The sequence below is a fragment of the Lolium rigidum genome, chromosome 2, assembly GCF_022539505.1.
Source record: "Lolium rigidum isolate FL_2022 chromosome 2, APGP_CSIRO_Lrig_0.1, whole genome shotgun sequence".
Classification (NCBI taxonomy): domain Eukaryota; kingdom Viridiplantae; phylum Streptophyta; class Magnoliopsida; order Poales; family Poaceae; genus Lolium; species Lolium rigidum.
Genome location: NC_061509.1, coordinates 7667392 through 7689524, shown reverse-complemented (window position 1 = coordinate 7689524; position 22133 = coordinate 7667392). Strand labels below are relative to the sequence as shown.

Below are 22133 nucleotides of genomic sequence, written 5' to 3'. Positions count from 1 at the left end.
CTTAAAGTTGGACGAAAGAGAGATAGATGCTTCAGTGATAGAAACCTCGCCTTATGAATTTGGCGGAGCATAGATACATACCCATTAGCTATTGTGATCAATCTATGCAAGTTCATGTAGACCGTCTTTGCTAATGGTTGGGAGACTGGGCAACCACAGTGTGCTTTTCAGGACTATGTTTGGGAGGCACCAGGGAACACAAATAGTTGGTTTTCATTAGTTCCATCGGAGGCTAATTGAGACCGTCATGTTGCCCGTTGCTTCCATGACTTAGGTTGTTCATGTTTTTCATGGATTTCTATAAAATTTGGATGTAATAATGCACTTCTAGATATATGTGTGCATGGATTTCCCCAACTATATGTATGGCTAACATAATGTTAACCGTATGGCTGGCAACTTCAGGTAATATGTGTATAATTTATGGCTGCTGAATTTGCAACTGTTATACTGCTATTAAATTACACTACGTTCGAATAGAGAAAGTGTTCCAAGCGATCTGGAAGAATATATGTCTCAATTCAACAAAGATTGCAGGCGGTCTCAAATAATATCTGTCTCAGGACATTATCGTTGTTGAGACGGTCCGAAATTGTAGCCGTCTGAGGGATCCAGAATTGTTGCAATCGGTCTTGAAAAGAAACCGTCTCAGGGCGTCATCTAAAGATTCAAGACGGTTGTTATTCATGCCTGTCTGAGGTTGCTGTTCTTTGAGCCGGAATGAGAACCGTCTCAGGATGGCACGCTCGTAGAAACCGATGCTTTGAGCCGAATAGCAGAACCGTCTAAGGACTATAGACAAAAACCGGGTAAGTAGTAGTTCCTTTCTAGAGTGGGGCGCTGATGCGGTTCGATGTACATGCTGCTGGATGGAGTTCTGGTGTGGCAGATCCGGGTGAAAACCTTGGTTTCGGCAGTTGGATGGTGCCAGTGATGGTGACGTCATATGCGTTCTTGAAGGCATCATTGAGCGAAGCTCCCATGGAACGGATGATGGTGTTGGTCTTAAGTCGTTCCACCCGTAGGGGCATCATCTTGGAGATGTGCATCGCCTCGAGGCACTGGATAGTTTTGCGGTGCATCTGTGTTGTTTCTAGCGCATCGATGACGAAGAGTCTCGGTGGCGTGGCGTAATTGGGTCTCGGCAACAGACGAGTGATGTCGGAGGCGTGTAGGGTGGTGGCACTGTGTGGCGTCGTGGTGGCGTCGACGGAATTTCTAACAGGAGTAATGCGTAGATCACTGTCCTAAATACATGTTCGCGAAAGATGGCGACACCAGCTTCTGCACCCTGAGGGTCGGTAGGAATGGTGCACCAGTTTTAACTGGTGTGTGTAGGCGAGAGACCAGGAACACGGTCCTGATTATGGCCACCCGTTCATCAACCTTTGTAGGTGTAGCGATTCATATCGCTAATTAAGAAGTGACTTCAAGTTGATCAATGTATTATCTTGTAAGATTACATTAAATAATTTAATGAAACATATTGTGTGCATTATTTTAATGCGGAGACCAGATGTACATCCTAAAGTTTTTAAAAGGAAAAAATAGAGCCTTGTACTTCTACTCGCCGCATGGAGAGCTTGCTGGCGATAAAGAGGGACACCGATGCAACGGTGATGATGCCAGAAATTGCACCTACCACATCGTCATGGGACCAGAGCATGCCAACCTTGAGGACCATGCCAATCATGTAATGGCACCGACCTTTGTATGAGGTAGTGGATAGCATGCAATCCTTAGTGGTTGGAGTCTTCTTCGTCCATGACAAAGCAGAATAGAGGCTCAAGTGGTACCTTCAGCTCACGGTGGGCAAAAAAACCGATAACCGAAGACCAAAACCGAAAAAACCGAGACCGAACCCTAAAAGACCGAGACCGAAATGACCGATAAAATATTGGGTAGAAAATTTTATAGACCGAATTAAGTTTGGTCAATTCGATCATTTTGTTCTGAGTAACCGAATAGACAGAACTGAATTTTACGTAAGACAACCCCAATCTTTAGATTTTGTGATATACATGACATGTGATATTGTTGAATGTTCATAAACTTCTCTAGCGTTGTTACATTTTTGTTTAGATTGTTGAACATTTATTCGTGCCAATTGATAATAATATATGCAATGGAAAAAAAATCCAAAATACATCTAAAATGTTGCCAACCTTTTACTAAATAATATCTAACTTTTGCATTGACAACGTCGGTCACACTGTTCGGTCATGACCGAACCCGAACCCAAATTATTGAGTACCCGAATTTGTCGGGTAATAAAAGAACAAGTATATTTCAGTCTTTATTTTTTCTGACCGAATTTGAAATAGACCGAAATACAAAAACCGAATTTTCGGTCATGACCGAATACCCACCCCTACCTTCAGCTACTCACAGTCGTCTACTCGGTAATTAGTTACTCACACAACCTCTTGTTAATTGCCAAATGCATGCAAGCTGTGAACTTGGGATTAATGCACGCTAATATTATGCTTACACATATTCCGTGTTCCATGTGATAATTATGGTGTTCTTAACGTGGCAAGCATATAAACGAAAAATGAACATAACACACACACATGAACACATGATTTTAATGTGGAAAAACCTTAACCACTGAGACCACCTAGAAAATCTTTACTACCAGTAGTATATTGGAAAGTGTTTACACAACTCCGTGGGGCTAACACACACACACACCCCAGGCGTCCTTGCAAGGCACGCCAATATGGGCAATCAGACTCCGCTTATCGGCCCGATGAAGGATCTCTCTCCACTCGTCACAAGTTAACTTCTGTTATAAATTTGGATCACATCATAACTCAGGGCATGTTCAACACGGGCCTAGCATTATTGATTCTCTCGTGGGTGATCAAACAACGGAGGAGACCGATATACCCGCCAATGTTTATTTTTTATTTTTTGAAAAAGAGGCAAAAGCTTTGCCTTTTATATTGACATATAGAAGGAGCAAACATAGCACGGCCTAAGCCAACATAAAGGAAAAGACCACAACAAGAAAAACAGAAACGGCAAGGCCTAAGAGGTGATCTCCGCGAGATGATTTGCTCCGGCGAGGATCCAGTTCCTACCCTCATCCTTTATCTTTTGCATCAGAGCCATAGTAGTGAAGGCCTTGTTGTTGAAAACTCTTGCGTTTCTTTCCTTCCAATGAGGGTAACGACGGTTTGCAGGTCCTTAGGGCAGGCGGAAGGCTATGCCGTGATGGCGTGCCACTACTGGAGAACCGTGTCCCTCCCGGTTCCCAGATCAAGGACGAGCGACGGGCAAGAGAGCCAGGAAGCGGTGTGCTGCCAAATCCTCTTGGAGAACCGGCATTCGAAGAGGATGTGCCTGGTGGTCTCAAGTTGACACCTGCCCAGCTGGCAGGTCGGCTGGTGCGGCCAACCGCGGATTGCCAGGCGGTCGGAGATCCACAGCCTATTTTGCACTGCAAGCCAGATGAAGAAGCGGCACTTAGGAGACGCCCAGGCCTTCTAGACGTTCGATTCTCCGATGTTCAATTCTCTATCCCTGATACTCACCACGATCTTGGACTCGATGCTACTCGGTGCTAGAGTATGTAATACCGTATGTGTACGTGTACGGAGTAGTTCTCCGACGTACACATACCAACCTTGTATTTGCCATGTATGGGGACTTTTCCCTACACTATATAAACATGCAACCGATACCCTAGAAAGGTACGCATCGTTCTACAATATTTGACATTGTATCAGAGCAGGTCCTCTTCCTGACCTAGCCGCCGTACTCAAGCCGCCGCCGCCGCCGCCGCCGCAGTTCTCTGCCGCCGCCGCCGCCAAAAACACATCAAACCTTGCCGACGCCGCCTTCTGCCGTGTCCGCATCAAACCCAAAGCCAAAAACACATCCCAACCCACAAAAACCCTGCTGCCGCCATCAACCTTGATCGCCGCCGCCAGATCAAAACAAACCCCAAGCCAAACCGATCTCTGCCGCCGCCGTCGTTCTCTGCCGCCGCAGTGAAGTCTACAATCAACAACACACAAACACAAAAACGCCTGCCTTCTTCAACTTCATGGCGTCTTCATCGTCCTCGGCAACCGTCCTTGCTGTAGCTCTCGGAGCGCCGCCGGCGCAGCTTTTGACTCGTGACAATGCTCTGGTGTGGAAGGCGCTTGTCGTGCCTGCGCTTCGTGGAGCTCATGTTCTAGATCTTGTCGAAGGATCCGAGAGACCGCCTGTGGAGAAGCTGGAAGCTGAGGATGAAAAAAAAAGAAGATCACGATTGAAAACCCTGAGTATGCCTCCTGGATCGCTCGTGATCAACAGGTACTGCGTTGGCTCCTCAATGCTCTTTCCCCTGATGTCCTTGTGCATGCCATTGGGTTGGAGACATCTGCCGAGGTTTGGGCTGCTCTCAATGCACATGTATCTACTGCATCGAAGTCCCGAGCTCAACGCCTCCGTGGTGCCCTCAATGATACAAAGAAGAATGATCTTACCGCTGAAAAATATTTCGCCAAGATGAAGACTTTGGCCTCTGAGCTTGCTGCTGCGGGCAAGCCCCTGGATGAGGATGAGCTGATCTGGTATGTATTGCATGGTCTTGGCAGTTCCTACAATACTCTTATCACTGCTGCTGGTGCAAACCCTGACACAACCCTGTCCGAGATATTTGATCAAGTACAAGCCTATGATCGCCTCCACAAACCCGAAGATCTTTCTTTTTTGTCGTCTGCCAATGTTGCTCGCCGTGGTGCTCCTCCTCCGCGAAGCAACGATCGGTGGCGTGATGATCATGGTGGACAGGACCGTTGGCGGGATGACCGTCCTCGCCAGCAAGACGATCGTGGACGCGGTGACTACCGCGACCGCCAGGAGCGCGGTGACTACCGCCAGGAGCGTGGTGACCATCGCGATTGCCAGGACCGCGGTGACTACCGTGGACGTCGCGATGATCATGACAGACGTGACGGTGGCGGCTACCAGGGTCGCCGCGATGGAGGTGGCTATCAAGGACGACGTGATGATGACCGTCCACACCGTCATGACGATGGCGACAGACGTGATGATGGTGGGCGACGTCGTGACCGCCAACCCACCCCATATGTTGATACCACTTGCCAGATCTGTACCATTCATGGGCATCCCGCCCATGACTGCTGGTGGCGTTATGGCAATGACCGCGGTGACCGTGGTGACCGTGGTGACCGTGGTGATCATGGAGACCAAGGCAACAAGAATGAAAATTATGCTTCCTATGGCGTTGATTCAAACTGGTACTATGACACTGGCGCAACTGATCATATCACTGGAGAACTGACCAAGCTCTCCACCCATGACACTTATCATGGGCAAGACAGGGTCCGCACTGCTGAAGGCACATGTATGCACATTAGTCATGTTGGTCATTCAATTGTGCGCACCCCTCATCATTCCTTTGATCTCAACTCCATATTGCATGTTCCTAGTGCATCTAAAAATCTTTTATCAGTTCATCAATTCACTCTTGATAATCATGTCTTTATTGAGTTTCACCCTTTCTTCTTTTTGATTAAGGACCAAGCAACTCGACGCATTCTGTTTAAGGGGCCTTGCCATGGAGGTCTCTATCCCTTGATGCCTATCTCCGATAAGTCCTCCAAGCATGCCTTCATCACAATAAAGCCTACGTCTTCCACGTGGCATCATCGCTTAGGACATCCTTCTTCATTTGTGGTTCAACAAGTCCTTAGGAGAAATAAAATAGCTTACACCCCATAAACTACCCCATATGTTTGTGATTCTTGCCAGTTAGCAAAAAGTCACCAGTTGCCATATCCCATTTCTACCAGTAGATCTACTGTTCCTTTTGAGCGAGTTTTCTCTGATGTATGGGGTCCAGCTCCACTTTCTGTTGGAAAACATGCATATTATGTAAGCTTTATCGATGACTATAGCAAGTTTGTCTGGATCTATTTGCTTAAAAAGCGTTCTGATGTTTATCAAGCTTTTCTTAATTGGCAACAATATGTTGAGCGAAAATTTGATAGGAAAATTGTCACTATGCAAACTGATTGGGGGGGGGGGTGAGTATGAAAAACTCAATGGCTTGTTTCAAAAAGTTGGTATATCTCATCATGTCTCATGTCCGCATGCTCACCAACAAAATGGTTCTGCTGAACGCAAACATCGTCATATTGTTGAGGTTGGCCTTGCACTTCTTGCAAATGCATCTATGCCACTTAAATATTGGGATGAAGCCTTTCTCACTGCCACCTTTTTAATCAACATGCTTCCTAGTAAAGTGATTGACAATGAGTGTCCTACTGAAAGACTTCTTCATATCACACCAAATTATGATGCACTTCGCACTTTTGGTTGTGCATGTTGGCCTAACCTTCGCCCCTATAACACGCGGAAACTTGCTTTTCGTTCCAAAAGATGTGTCTTTCTTGGCTATAGTCCTCGCCATAAGGGTGTCAAGTGTCTTGACGTCTCCACAGGTCGTGTGTACATCTCACGTGATGTTGTCTTTGATGAACATGTCTTTCCCTTCGACGCTCTTCATCCTAATGCCGGTGCACAGGAGATTCTTCTTCTCCCTTCTTCTCATGAGGGTGCACATAATTGTGATGATCATATGACTACTATTGTGCCAATTACTAATGTGTCTCAAGAAATTGCAGCTCCAGAAAAAAATTCAGCTCAAATGGTGCATCCAATCATTCAGAAATTGAAGCTGAAGAACAGGTTCCTTTTGTTGCTCCGCGCGCGGAGCACGAGGACGATCCGCCTGAACATTCCTCTGACGCGCTGGATCCCGAGGATGGTGGCAGTGCAGGAGATTCTTCTGCGTCAGCATCGAACTCCGCCCGGCCCGCTGATTCGCCGCATGTGGGCAGTCCGCCTGCGTCTCCCGCCCCGTCCTCGCCAGGTGTCGACGCCCAGCTGCTCCTAGACCACGAGCAGTATCCCTCCACTCCGGTGCGTCCACGTGCCGCGACGCCGTTGGCTGCATGCACGCCGCCCCGGTCCCCGTCTCCTGCACTGTCTGCCGGAGATTCTCTAGTGAGATCTTCTGCGGCTGGTAGTGGTACACCTGCATCTGTGGCAGACTCAGCACATACGGATAATGCAAATGATTTGTCTCCGCCATATCGCAACCTGCTGCACCAACTCTTGGTGTTCGCACTCGATTACAACAAGGTATCCGTAATCCCAAAAAGTATACTGATGGCATTATTCGCTATGGCATGTTCTCTTCTACAGGTGAACCAACAAAACTCTCTGAAGCTCTTGGCAATGACAACTGGAAAACTGCTATGGAGGAGGAGTATAATGCTCTCATTGCAAACAAAACCTAGCACCTTGTTCCTCCTAGCAAACATCAAAACTTAATTGATTGCAAGTGGGTCTATCGCATTAAACGGAAGGCTGATGGCTCTATTGATCGTTACAAGGCTCGTCTTATTGCAAAAGGTTTCAAACAACGGTATGGCATTGATTATGAGGATACTTTCAGTACTGTGGTTAAAATTGCTACAATTCGTATTGTTCTCTCCCTCTCTGTTTCTCGAGGGTGGAGTTTACGGCAGCTAGATGTCAAGAACGCGTTCCTTCATGGTGTTCTGGAAGAGGAGGTCTACATGAAACAACCTCCAGGTTTTGCCCATCCTGATGCTCCTCACTATATTTGTAAACTTGACAAAGCTCTCTATGGTTTGAAGCAAGCCCCTCGTGCATGGTATTCTCGCTTGAGGTCCAAGTTGCAGGCTCTTGGGTTTACTCCCTCCAAGGCTGATACATCTCTGTTTCTCTTTCACAAGTCTGATGTCACTATTTTTGTTCTGATATATGTTGATGATATTATTGTGACCAGCTCCTCTGATTATGCTATCTCTTCATTGCTCAAGGACTTGAATAACAACTTTGCTATCAAAGATTTGGGTGCTCTTCATTATTTTCTTGGTCTTGAAGTGAAGAAGATACCTAATGGATTGGTCCTCACACAAGAAAAGTATGCTCATGATCTTCTAGCTAAGGCTCATATGCTTGACTGCAAGGCTGCACCTACACCGCTATCCTCTTCTGAGTTCCTATCTCTCTATGACGGTACTCCTCTTGGCCCTGATGATAGTACACGGTACAGAAGTATGGTTGGTGCGCTTCAGTATCTTACTCTCACTCGTCCAGACCTGTCCTTTTCTGTCAATAAGGTCTGCCAATATTTACATGCTCCTACTACTGCTCATTGGACTGCTGTCAAACGCATTCTTCGCTATGTCAAGGACACTGTTTGCACTGGTATCACCTTTATGCGCTCTCGCTCTACTCTCCTGAGTGCTTTTTCCGATGCGGATTGGGCTGGCTGTCTTGAGGACCGGCGCTCCACAGGTGGTTTTGCCATCTTTGTTGGTCCCAATCTTGTCTCCTGGTGTGCTAGAAAATAGGCTACTGTGTCTCGCTCCAGTACTGAAGCTGAATATAAAGTCCTTGCCAATGCCACTGCTGAGTTAATTTGGGTTGAAGCTCTTCTCCATGAACTTGGTGTGCGTCTCCAGGAAAAGCCTTGTCTCTGGTGTGATAATCTGGGTGCTACCTATCTCTCTGCCAATCCTGTTTTCCATGCTCGTACCAAGCACATCGAGATTGATTTTCATTTTGTGAGGGAAAGAATTGCTAACAACACTCTAGCTATCAAATTCATTTCAACTAAAGATCAAGTAGCTGATGGTTTTACAAAGCCCCTTCCTATCAAGGGTCTAGCCGAGTTTAAGCGTAATCTGAACCTCTACCGTGCTTCAGATTAAGGGGGGATGTTAGAGTATGTAATACCGTATGTGTACGTGTACGGAGTAGTACTCCGACGTACACATTCTACCTTGTATTTGCCATGTATGGAGGCTTTTCCCTACACTATATAAACATGCAACCGATGCCCTAGAAGGGTACACATGGTTCTACAATATTTGACACTCGGCACCAACATCTATCTTGGGAGGTGAGCAAGCTATTGAACTCGGTATTTTCATGCAGCTGCAGAGATCAGTAAACAATTTATTTACTTGAGATGGCCAGTGCTTGTGAATCTCTCTATACACGTTGCGATGATGAATGTAGAAATGTATATCTGCATATGCAGTGTGTTCGGGACGGTGTTAATTGTCGCGGGACTGTATGTCTTCCTCTGGGCCAAACTGCCAAAGGCAAGGAGATGAAGCTCGCTGCTGGTGCTGCCGCGACGGCTGAACAGAAGCAGAAGCACCGAGTTGGAGTATGATCAACTAGCATAGGTAGCTAACTGGCCTGATAGATTGAGTTTCGGATATTTATTTCTTATCATGTGATCCTGTGTGATCATAGACGGAGCTATGTACATGTCAGGGGGCAATGAAAGTGTGATACTCCTTTTGTAGATCTTAACTGCCATTGTTTTCAGCAAAGCTGGTATAACAGTCAGAAACCGCGTGGCAAATGTTTGGTATGGTGATCTGGCATGTTCGGTCTTGCCATGGTTCAGTATTTGTGATGAACAAATTATTTCTGTTATATTTAGTAGCTTCTGTTTGAATCTGGGGTTCAAAGCTGTTGACTTTTGGGATCATGGGTATGGGTATGTCTAGTTATTAAAATGGATTATGATTATGTGTGACTAAGAGCATCTCCAATGGCGCCCCCGATAGCGGCCCGGTTGCTATTTGGGGGCCGTCAATGTTTTTGGGCTCACACCGGCGTGCCCCAAAAAGCGCCGACACGGATCCGAGTCCAATAGAAGCGCCGGCAACCCCGTGCCGGCCTCTCGTCCACGTAAGAAAGCACCCGCGGGGCCCTTCTGCCAGCCAGACGCGCCGGTTTCCCCCTCCTCCCACCCCCGCCCGAGCCGACTACCCATCGCCGACGTCGTCGTCGCGTCCCCCGTGCTAGCCTTCCACCCTGCCTATCCAGCCGCCCGCCATCGACACCACCACCACTCCCTCAACCGGCGACCGATGTTTCGGCCGGAATAGAGGTCACCGCCACCGCCACCTAAACGCCCACCGCCCCGCCTGCAAGGTGTTTGTCGGATTGCCGCAATGGACAGCGACGGCGAGATGTTGGTGCAACTGTTCATGGAGGAGGAGAGCACTGTCGCTGTCCAGCGATAGCAACAACAACATCTGATTTTGACGAGCTTCCTCCTTGATCGGCAGCGCATCGTGGCCGTGCCTCGACGCGGCGGTTCAAGGCCAGGCAAGAGGAGGAACATCGATCGGCATCGTCAACCCAGCGCCATGCTGCTTGAGTGCGACTACTTCGCTGACGATGCTACTCATTCGTCGAAGGAATTTCGATGCCGGTTTAGGATGATCAAATATCTGTTGATGAAGATTGTCTTCGGCGCGACGACTACTTCATGAGCAAGCAAGATTTCAGGTTTGTGGGGCTTCTCCTCAATCCATAAATAAACTGCTGCGATGCACTGTCTTGCATACGGAGCTTCTCCAGATACAGTCGATGAGTACCTGCGCACGGCGGAGTCAACATGTTCTGTCTACAGGTTTTGCCAAGCCGTCATAGCTAGCGGTGTTTGGTGGGGATTATTTGAGAGCACCAAAGGCAAATGATACAGCTCAATTCCTGGAAGATGCAGCCCGAGGATTTCCTGGGATGCTTCCTGCCAAGCAAAAGGGCAATACTTCCAACGGGCTGTGTCGGCGCACCTGCCGGCACTTATTTGGGGGCAGCCGGTGGAGATGCTCTAACTGGGGTCGGTATAGGTGTTCGAAATTGTTGGGTTCTGATGGTGTATGGGTCAATTAGAGTTATCTTGGTCATCATGAAGATGCCCTGAACACAAAATCAAGTGAAAGAGGGGCCCAAAATGCCCTGAACACAAGATCATGAAGACGCCCCTGAACACAGAATGACACCATTCATAGTCTTTACTGTAACCATCAGGTCTGATTACACTAGAAAATAAGAGGAGAAAACACACATCAAGGCAAACTGAGGAAAATAACACTAGAACAAAGTTCCAGTCACCTTACTTCAGTTTCAAGATTTAGCTTCATAGATTGAATATGTCCTGCAATGGTCTCAACATGATTGGAATTGTCCATCAGGAAAACTTTAACTAGTTACTGAAGGAATGAATCATACCATTCATAGAATCTTTACTGTAACCGTCAGGTCTGGTTACACTAGAAAACAACACGAGAAAACACACATTATGGCCAACTGAGGAAAATAACACTAGAACGGAGATGCATCATCGCATTTCCAAATATACTTCGAGTCACCTCGCTTCAGTTTCAAGATTTAGCTTCATAGATTGGGAGATGTCCTGCAATGGTGTCTCTCATCACTTTGCCTATAGGATTCTCTTGCTTGCATTTCTTTATGTTATAGCCGGTATCATGATGGTCTGGAAGTTGAATATGCGGAAGCAGTTCATCTTTGCAATCCAGAATTATATTGTGAAGCAGACAGCACACAAGAATGATACTCGGCAACTTATCTTTAGCAGGCCTCCATATGACTTTGTCCAAGATCCTCCAGGAGCCTTTCAGGCGTGCCAATGCTCTTGTTCCAAGCATCTTTGCATCTTTTTGACGGGCATTAAAGTTGACCATAGGGGTAGATAGATTTTTTCCTTGGAATGGAGTCATAAGCCACGGGAGAAGAGGATAACAGATGTCACCAACAATGAATTCCCTTATTTCTGCATCGTTCCCTGAAACTCGGACAGGACCATTCAAGCGACTACCAGCCTCACAGAGCTTGTAGAACCCAGAGTATTCCAACAGGCGTGAGACTGTCAGACCGCCCGGCCAACCAGTGACAATATCAATAAATCTCATCTCATCGTCAACAACCCCTTGCAGGAACATACTGTAGTTCTTCGCAGGGTCGCACCAGTCTTCAGATGAGTCAACAGCAGGAAGCGTCATGGTAATGTGCGTGGCATCAATGGCACCGCAACAATTCGGCAGACCAGTTACAGCCTCCAACTTAGCTTTGATGTCCTCCATTCTCTCCTGGTCCGGCCACACCAAATGATGGCGAGCCCTCTCTTCCATTGACTCGATAAACCTCCATGTCACCTGCGAAACAGTAGACTGCCCCACACCAAAAGAAGCTCCAATGTTCACCTGCGCATCGCCAGATGCCAGCCTCCTCATGGCAATTGCTACTTGCTTCTCGACACTAAGCAGTCTCCCCTCAATGTTAATCAGCCCAGACGGCGGCATCGATATCAAATCATCCCGCACAATCGAGCAGATGTAGTCAAAGGTCCTCCTCGATGTCCTGAAGAAGTACCTGAATGCGTCCTCCTCGTCTGAAGGCACTGGCGCACTACCATCTGTCCACCAGAATGAATGGAAATTAATTAGTCTAAGGCCAGGTTTTGGGTACTGGTAAAAAAAAATCTTGGTGAGGGCGGCATCCGGTAACGGTAACCAGAGATAACTGGTCAAATACCAGGCAATATTCTCCAACAAAATTTGAATTTCAAACTCAGAAATGTCTAATCATCTTGAATATGATGTTTGGAGGAGGAAGAAGCCAATGTTTCACATGAATGAGTTGGCGCATGTGGTTAACTGGTTATAGCGGAGGGGGAACAAGTACAGTTTAGGTTGGACTAACTGACCAGCCCAAATATAGATGGACTGAGATTTGTCTGCAAGATAAACTCATTTACTGGAGGGAGCTGGAAATCCAGTAACCACGGTATTTCACTCGGTAACCAAATCCGGGACTGAGGACGAAAATAGATTGAGGTGTGCAAACTCTAAAGGAGATTAATAGGAAGTTAGGAAGAACGGATGTACACAATCGGAAATCGATATAATTAATGTTGGGTGTAATTAGCTATATACACTATTAAAATATTTAGAATATGATAAATCAAATAGTTGTCAATATCTGCTATGCATAGCAGAAATGAGATGAACCAGGCTGATTTGGGTTTTCAAAGCTTCAAAATTTGCTAATATTTAAAATGAATAACTGAATTATATATAAGTCTAGAACAGTATCAGACTATTTCCACGACCTAACAAAAAACAGATTAGTAAATATTATCTACACCAACACATGGGCATTGTCATAAAAAATTCAAGGCTACAGGTATGTGTTTCTTGTCTAAAGAACATCAGCAGAAGTAGACACGGATCATGAGTTCATGACTGAGCTGAATCAAAATGCCGAACTGCCAGGTAGGTTTGATTAGCTCAGAAAGCTTTTTTTCATTGATTTGCAATGACAACCCGAAGAAGATACTTGTACTAGCACAAAGTCTATACACATTGCTACGGTGACATATTAAATCAAATGAACAACATTCATATTTAAATCAGGAAATCGATTGGATCCAAATGGTATGGAGGCCATGATTGACTTTTCATTTGTACCATGCATTAGTGTAAGTTACGAACCATCGTTTTCTGCAATAATGTGTACATTGATAAACAAATGTTGTAAGTTCAAGAATTTGTGTTTATTTATCGAAAAAAGGAAATCATGTTTTATTTTATTTAAAGGTGGTTTAATAACAATATGCTACCTATTAAGCTCACGAAAGCAGTTTAATACTCCACCCTCTCCATATACAGATCAATCAAGGAGACGTTTATGATAAATCTATAAGTTTATGATAAATCTATAAGTTAGGAACAGCGAATAATATGCAGAACTTCAACATATTATTAAGAAGTTATTTCATCAGATCTACATGTGAATCAACCAAAAGCACATACGGCTACCTTTCTCTCATTAAACATTCACATGTTATGCGTAGTACCATCGTAACAAAAAAAATTGTCATCCTATACAAACCACGTTATGTTCCTCGCTGTTTTGATGTTCTCCCATCACTATAATTGGCTTTTGAGGGAGTAAAGGGGCCATAAAACGGATTCCTTCAATAGCATTTCCCCTTGAAGATTAGTATTGACACAACAGTAGGAATTTATCAAAGGGAGAAAAGGAGCCTCTGGTGTGCACATAAATAGCAAAATTGAGAACCTTCTTGACAACAAGCAAAAGGGATTCCTTCAACAGCATTGCTCCTTGAATATGAGCATGGGCACAACAGTTCAAATTTATAAAACGTCCATAGGCCTTAACTACACAAATATGGGAGGCGTGCAGAGAGGGCGACGGAGAACCAGTCTGGAATCAAAGGTTGGGGTGTAATTAGGGAGTGCAAACGCGATGCTTTCTGAGGTTGGGGTTATTATCCTGGTTCATCGCCAAGGAATGCCGGTTGATTTCCATCTAATGGATGGGCTAAAACGAAAATCTAGCGACGTATATGGGGACGGAGAACCACTTCAGTGCTAGAGGCCCGGTCAGGCGGCGAGCACCAGGGTGATGCTTTGTGAGGTCGGGGTTCTTTTCCTGGTTCATTGCTAGAGACAGGGAGGCGGAGAACCATTATCGTGCCCGAGGCTCGGTCAAGCGGCGAGCACGATGCTTTTTGAGGTCGGGATTCTTTACCTGGTTCATCGCCATGACTGCCCGTTGGTTTCCAACTAACGGAAGGGCTAAAACAAAAATCTCACGTACACGTCATACCGATCATAATTTAATACTACCTCCATTTTAATAAAGAAGGCTTATATTTTTACTGAAAAGTTAAACTATAAAGTTTGATTGAATTTTTATAATAAAGTATTAACATATACAATGCCAAGTTAATATCGTTAGATACATTATAAAATTTACATTCATATGATATTTACATATAATATTATAATTGTTACTTCCTCCGATCCCTTTTAGTTGACTCAAATTTATTACAAAGTTATATTAAATTTGAGTTAACTAAAAGAGATCGGAGAGACGAATAGTTTTGCTAAAAGTTTGATCAAGTTTTACTTAGCTTGACTTAAAAAAGGTAAGTCTTATTCGAGAGAATAATAGAGATTGAAGGCTCTACGAAAAGTCTACAGGCTCCTTCTATTCATAAGATAGAAAAAATATATAGTTAAAATGTTATGGCTTCTTGAATCTTATGGAATGATGAAGTGTGTTTGATCCTACCAAACAAAATTTTCATGTGGTATGATCTTTTTTTTTTCTATAGAATTTGCACTACAAGATTTCTATAGAATTCATTTCTATAGAATATGTCCCTATAAATTAAACAACTTGTCTAGAAAATTTATAGGATTTAAATCCTACATAATTTCTATATAAATAAATTCTATAAATCGAATGAGGCCTACAACTGGATATATAGGAATTTGGGACCTGGACTTCTGGAGGCTGAAGAAGTGCATCCGGCCGTCGCATCGCCCCTCGTTGCCGGCGCCGCCGATCTGGCTGTCCGCCTACCCGCCGCTGCGCTCCTCAAGCCGCTAGGTTCCTGCCTAATTCGTTCGTCTCGTTTTTATTTGTCGTTGGGTACGATCGGTTCATCGTTCGTTCGTGGTGTTCAGCTCCCAGTCGATCGAGCGGCACGACCGCACCAGGCACAAGCGCACAGGGCACAGTTGCACAACCCCCAGTCGGCCCAAAAAGTCCAAGTAGCCAGCCCATCTCTCTCACCCTTCTCCTTTCTTCTCCAAACGCGCTGGACGCAAACAAACTCCTCGTCGGACGAACGCCGCTGATCGGCAGATGCGGTGGACGCATACATATACAATTCGTTTTGGCAAAAATCAAGGTACGGTGGCCGCCCTACTTCGCCCTACTGAGTCCTCCGCCTCCAAGATCCGTCGCAACAGTACTACAATCTGCAGTGCAAGGTCACAGTCCGCACAAGATTCATATCTACAAGATTAGTCCATCCGCCCATCCCAAATCTGGGCAGAGTATACACACACAAACAAAATACTAATAGGCTGCCGACTGGCGTGGCGAATGCAGCAACGAGAGACAGGAACAGTCTGGGACCTCTGGGTTTTGGGAGATGAAAGCACGAGGGTTTGGGAGGTGTATACCTGACTCGTGCTGCTTGCTGAGGAAGGCGTCCCACCACTCCGTGTCAGGACCGCGGAGGTCGGCCCGGCGCGCCACCAGTGTGCCCGTGGACTTGCCTCTCTTGACCTTGCTGGGGCCCTGGGTCTTAGCTTTCTTGGAGCCCCTGATCTTCCGCTTGCCCTTCTTGGGCTTCTTCCCCGTGGCCATCGCTCGACCCATCTCCTAGCTCTCGCCGTCTACTGCTTCCCTTCCCTTATTGCTCGTGTCCGGCGGCTTACTCTCGGCTGCCTTGGGCATCCATGGCGCTCCTAACAGAGACTGGCGAGTGGGTCTCTACAAGAGCAAAAACGCTAACAGGGTGGGACCATTTTATACCAGCTGGGGTCCACATCTGAATACCTTGATGCAAATGTTGTGGTTGTACATATCTTTCTCCCTTTATTATGGAAAATAAATATTTCTTCCCTTATTTCCATCATGTTGATATATATTGCAATTAATAAGAAAATCACAATTGATCGCTCAACACGGAAGGTCTTTACGTCGTGGGACCCATCGTAATTTTTTTCGATACGCAGCTACAAATGGTCATTATGAACCACCAACAAAAGCGCTAATGAGGAGTGGTCCTCGCTGCTCACCACGAGTTCAAGTGGTCGTCATGTATGGGGCCGCCTCCTCATGGAGAGGGCGCTAACATGGGTATCAACAATGTTTTCGTGGCCCAAAGCCACAATCATAGTTAGTTTAGGTTTGTCGTTGTTGTGGATATATTTTATGGACAAGTACTGGTGAACTAGAGTGGTCCACAAGATATATGGTTGTAAAGCCCACCAAGAGTTACCCGTCGACCAAGGATCAAGACGGGAGACCCAACTCATTGGGCTTAGCCCAAGACAGAACCAACTAGTAGTATAGCACTTAAAGAGTCGAAGCACACGACTTGGCATGCGCTACCCGCTTGGGACTCTGTAGCCTTTGCCGGTTAGGACTTAACTTATAAACTCTAGAGCCCACCTAGTATATAAGCTGGCTCTCGATTAGCCCAAAGGGAGAACCAATCTTGACATTACAATTCTACGCATTGTTGTCTTATAGTGGATTATACCACGGGTAAAGATCTCCCACTGCTGTGGATCTTGAACCTGGGTATACTATGCGTCTCACCGCCCCGTACGCTAGGTTACACGCCCTCTCACTACAACATAAACCACTTGCCTTAGCGGGTTTGAACACCAAAGCACGCGCCTAAGCGTCGTGCTCACGCAGCCCCGAGAAGAAAAGGACTCCACGAATACTTGCCTCGGGGAAACTGCAGACATGACATTTTTTCAGGCGGCCCATCACGGTACACCACGCGCTCTCGTACGCAACATGTCAACCGAAATGATTCGGTACATTAACAAACAATGCAAATTAGTACTACCAAAATACACATAAGTGTGATAATTATAACGTTTTGGGTAGATGTTTAAAGGCACCAATTAGTCATAATGAACAATCCATAATCAAGTGATCTATTTCTTTAATTAGAAGATATTTTTCATTTCATTTAAGATATAAAATGACATTAAGGTTAGAATGATTTTACACATCAACCAGTTTTAGAGTCTCATACAACTAAAAAGAAAAGAAAGAGAAAATAAACCCCAAAGAGATAGATGGTGTAATATAGGATTAGGCCACAAATCTTAGATTTCTCCATTTTTCCTAGGATAAGTGCAAAACCTAACTAAACCTATTCTTGAGAATCTCTCTAGCTATTCTGCGACGGTTGTACAACGACAATGCAATGGCCACCATCCTCCGCGACAGCGGCGGCGACATGGCGTCCATCCTCCGCGCGCCTTACACCGATGACAACATCTGGATGCTCGCCATTCTTCATGAACAATTGTATCTGAAAGGCACAAAAGATCGATTTGAATAGAGGATGGGGATGGAGGTGGAGGTGAAAGAACAATATGCAACACGATATATAGAAGAGTTTAAGACCATACCTTAGAATCGGGGACATAGGTGGATGAATGTGCCACGAAGGCTGCACTAGATCGGGAGATAGTACCCGATATGGGCAACCTTGAAGTCTTCTACTTGTTCTTCATTTCCTTTCCATGAAGAGAGTGGGAAGGGAGGTTAGTATCAAGATGAGAGTTAGAGAGATCTAATTTTTCTTTGAAAGGATGGTCCGATCTAGGGTTTGTGCCTAGTGGGAGTCACTAACAGTGAGTGCGGAGGCGTACAGAGTGGAAAATAGGGTTCCCAGTATTATATAGAAAATGAGACTAGGAAATGGGGGTTAGGGTTTGTTTATGGGCTCCATAACAAGTGCAGCCAGCTATTTAGGCGTGTTTAACAAAGGGCCCATATAAAGCAATGCAAGCCTCGGTAGAGGTGGGCCACACTTGTTAGCGAAATGTTGTTAACAAGTAAGTGGGATGTGCTTCACAATTTTCATATTTTGAGCTAATTTTTGGCATCGCTTACAATGGACGGCGCAACGATTAACACTAACAAAAAGTTCAATAGGGGCCGAAGTTGGGGTCCGACCGTGGTTGTTGATGCCCCATCCCAACGATTTTTTTTCTCTCTCCGTGGTACATCGTAAAACCATTTTTTGTCTCCCGCCCACCACTGGAATCGGGCCGGATTTGAAATAAGCTCCGGAACGTGTCATTTTATGTGTCGTTCTTTTTCGGTTTCGCGTGTTTCCAAACAGGTGCAAAGCCATGCTTGCCACGAAGAAACTTCATGTCTTTGCCTAGTAACATCCTGAAATACAAGGTACCTTCTAGAACTAGATGATGCCCCGCGCCTTGCAGGGGGATTCTTCACATGATGGTAAAGCAAAAGATGAAAAGTCTATTAAATTGAATAATTGACAAATTATGTGCTCGTACACAGCAACACAATTTTGATGAGTCTAAGGTATCATCATTAATATATTGTAAAACAACTAAAGGTAATATACCACATGACCTACATTCATAAGAGTAAATTCTCATGCACTACATATGAAGAGGGTGATGACAAAAATGAGTAATCACACAAACGTTTTCCGTATTGCATACTACAACTACATTGGACTCTTCGTATACATCGTCATCATCTTTGTAGCATGTCGTCCTGAGAAAAGAAAATGCACTATGCTTAATATATACTGTACCAAAGAGTTTTATAATAATCCAATAAAACTTGTGTATAAGTCAAATGTTAATCCTTACAAAGCGAAATTCAACTTGGTCCTGGTTGGTGAAGGAAATTATTTTACGTCTCAAAATGAAAAGATAGGATCAACTACAAAGTGGTGTAGTGTAAACCTGAAATAAATTGAAAATCACTTTTTTTAGCTTTATCTGAAAAATAAGAAAATATCTGTGAGAAAAGATGGAAAACGACATGGTCAGCAACATCAAAATTAAAAGCTGAGTGAATAAATAGATTAAGCTGATAGTTTTGTAACTATATATACCTCCATAAAAAATTCTGATATGTTTGTTATTGTCTGCAAGGTGTCATGTACGTGACTGCAAATCATAAAGTGTCTCTGTCCCAATCTACGCGCAAAATAATAACTCGATTATTTTTGGAAACGAAAGCCTTTTTTAGTCTACATTGGAAAGGTTGTCAATGCAGAATGCAACAAAAAAAAAGGAGATACATGTATGCTCGGGTAAAGAAAATAATAATTTGTTGGAGTGACCTTTTTAGTTGTAGAAAGCACTGCTGTAAGCACCTTGATCTATGAGTCGACTATGAGAGCCGGCATCCGTGTTTCCTCGTCCATGGGAGAGAATAGGGGAATAAATTGCTGGAGTGAGTTGATCGTCCCAGCGATTGAGCATGTACATGATGGAGTGAGGAAGAAAGTGGAGCAGAGTAGTGGTCGAAGGAGAATAAAAAGGAAGCCGGCTGCCCGCCTGTCTCATCTACACGCTCAGACCATTTAGGTTCTCCACTGGGATTTAATTGGAAGATGAACAGAAGTGTCACGCCGAGAAGGCGAAAAAGCAGCAGCTCCTAGCCCAAGCTCTCTAGAAAAACTATTGACACGTTATAGTATCAATTTTATTTAGTCATAAAATTTTATTTTTCTATGGTACCAACTTTGTTGAGGTGATAAATGTTGCTTATGTCTTGGAAGCTGAACGGAAGGGGATGCATTGAACGTAATGTGCTCTGCAGTTTTTTTATGGGCCTGATGTGGCAGGTATGCTGATGTGGACATGATGTGGCGCGCTAGGATTGCTCAAGGTTGATTGATGAGGTGGATAGGCTGCATGTGAAGAGAAATGAGATCACCTATTAAGAATAGAAAGATACACACGGCAAAGATTGCTAGTACTCAACTGAGTTTTTGCAATAAAACCCCCGCCTTTCCATGATATCGTCTTTGCATAGTATGGTGAATAAACACAGATCAAAGAAATTCTCTATCGAGTGCCTAACGGAATGTACTCGGCAAGGCCAAATGCCGTAAGCCATGTGTCAGCCACGCCATGTGGCTCTATTCTTTTCCGAGTGTCCTGGTCTAACACTCGGCAAAGAATATAGCCACGCCGTATGTAAAACGTTGCCGAGTGTTTTTTTTCCGAGTGCTACTACTCATTATAGTCTTCTTCACCATGTGGTCTTCGGGGGCCCTCGGCAAAGGGATTTTGTGCCGTGTACCTGAGGAAATGCACACATACAAGATGGTGGTACACGGCAATGATGTGATTTCCGTTAGTGATCCCAATTTGTCTATGTCAATTTGTTTGATTGGAAAAAAATGCACACTACCACTTTGTTGTCTGCTACTACTACACATCTTCAATAAATAAGGCACACACGTATTCAAAAGACAAACTTTTCCCAGTAAATTAGGGAATAAAATCTTGATTATTTTATATGTAATAAGTGTCATTGAATTTATTTAAAAAATACTTTATAATAATATTAATTGTATACCAACAATTATTAAAAATTGGGAGTAATTTTTGGTTAAGAAAAAAGGGAAAATAAGGACGCCTTATTCATTGCAATCGAGGGAGTACTTCTTATTTTTGCTCGATCATTCTACTTTGTATTTGTTATTATTTTTATCTGATTACCTGTTTAACAATCCACTTTCTTGTACCTTCCCATTTTCTCAATTTTTTCTTTCTTCTATATTCTCTTCTTACATTTTTCTTGTTTCATTGTGAATAGAAGATATTAACATAAATAAGCCTGAAATATTGTCTTCGTAGCAAAAAAGGAAAGAACACCATAATATGGCACATGCGTGTCCTGGTGATGTTCATAATATGGGTGTGAACTGTTCTGACTGCCGGAATTCTAAGGTTGTCATGATGTTCTAGTAAGGTCCTATTGAGTTCGCAAAACACGAATTGAAAAATAAACAAGATTAATACATGAGCATCAGTGACGTCACATCAATGTTGGTGTAGTGAGACGCGAATGTTTAATAACTAAATAAATTATGAAGAATATTAACTTTAATGAGAGTTACTAATAATTAAAAAAATCATTTGCGTAACCCATTATTATGAAATAATTTCTAAATGAATTTGTATATATTTTTAGAAAAATGGCACATGTCAACAACCTCCCATGCATTAGTCATAATCTTAGGGAAAAGAGAAATTGCATCAATCATGAACCAATTATTTGGACCCATATCACAATGCGTGAGAATTGTTCTAAACGGGGCTAAGAAAGACTATCTCTTGGAAGCAAATCTCAAAGACCTTTCTCAGAAAAATGCAACACTATCTGCGCAAAAGTTCTATCAATCACGGAGTGGTGAGCTCACGTACAATGGGGTGACGTCAGCCTTCTCTCAGAGATGTCACGTCAGATTTTTGCTTAGTTGGATGAGAGAGAATGAAGGGAGAGAAGGTTGTCTTCACTTAGCTAAGAGATCATCTCTTAGAAAATAAGGGATGACATTTTCTCCATTGTAATTAACTACCATGTCTTCCCTTAGCAATATAATTTCCTTCTAATTTTAATTGACTACCATTAATTGCTAGAAAAGGCAATAAGTGATAACACATTGTATGACTTATATCTATTGTCATCTTTAGATGATGTGGCGGTATAAGAGAAGATGTGCATTCTCTACTATTGTACATGCCCTGATTACATCAATGTATAGTGTTCAAATACATGCATCGTATGGAACGAGACCTAAACAAGGCTTAAAACTGGGGCCATAAAACTTTGGTTGAGTTAAAAGGTATGTTTCAGCCACAACCAATGGCTGAGATATATAA

The 22133-nt window shown here is 44.2% G+C and overlaps 1 protein-coding gene across 1 annotated transcript; it reads right to left on the bottom strand.

The window, feature by feature from the left end:
• Positions 1–11250: 11250 nt before the first annotated feature.
• LOC124689168 (protein ANTAGONIST OF LIKE HETEROCHROMATIN PROTEIN 1-like) lies at positions 11251–16080 on the bottom strand. Its single transcript, XM_047222739.1, has 2 exons — positions 15899–16080; positions 11251–12336 (listed from the first exon to the last, which is right to left on the bottom strand). Exons 1-2 carry the CDS (start codon positions 16078–16080, stop codon positions 11253–11255), a joined length of 1266 nt encoding a protein of 421 aa, XP_047078695.1. The 3' UTR covers positions 11251–11252.
• Positions 16081–22133: the final 6053 nt, after the last annotated feature.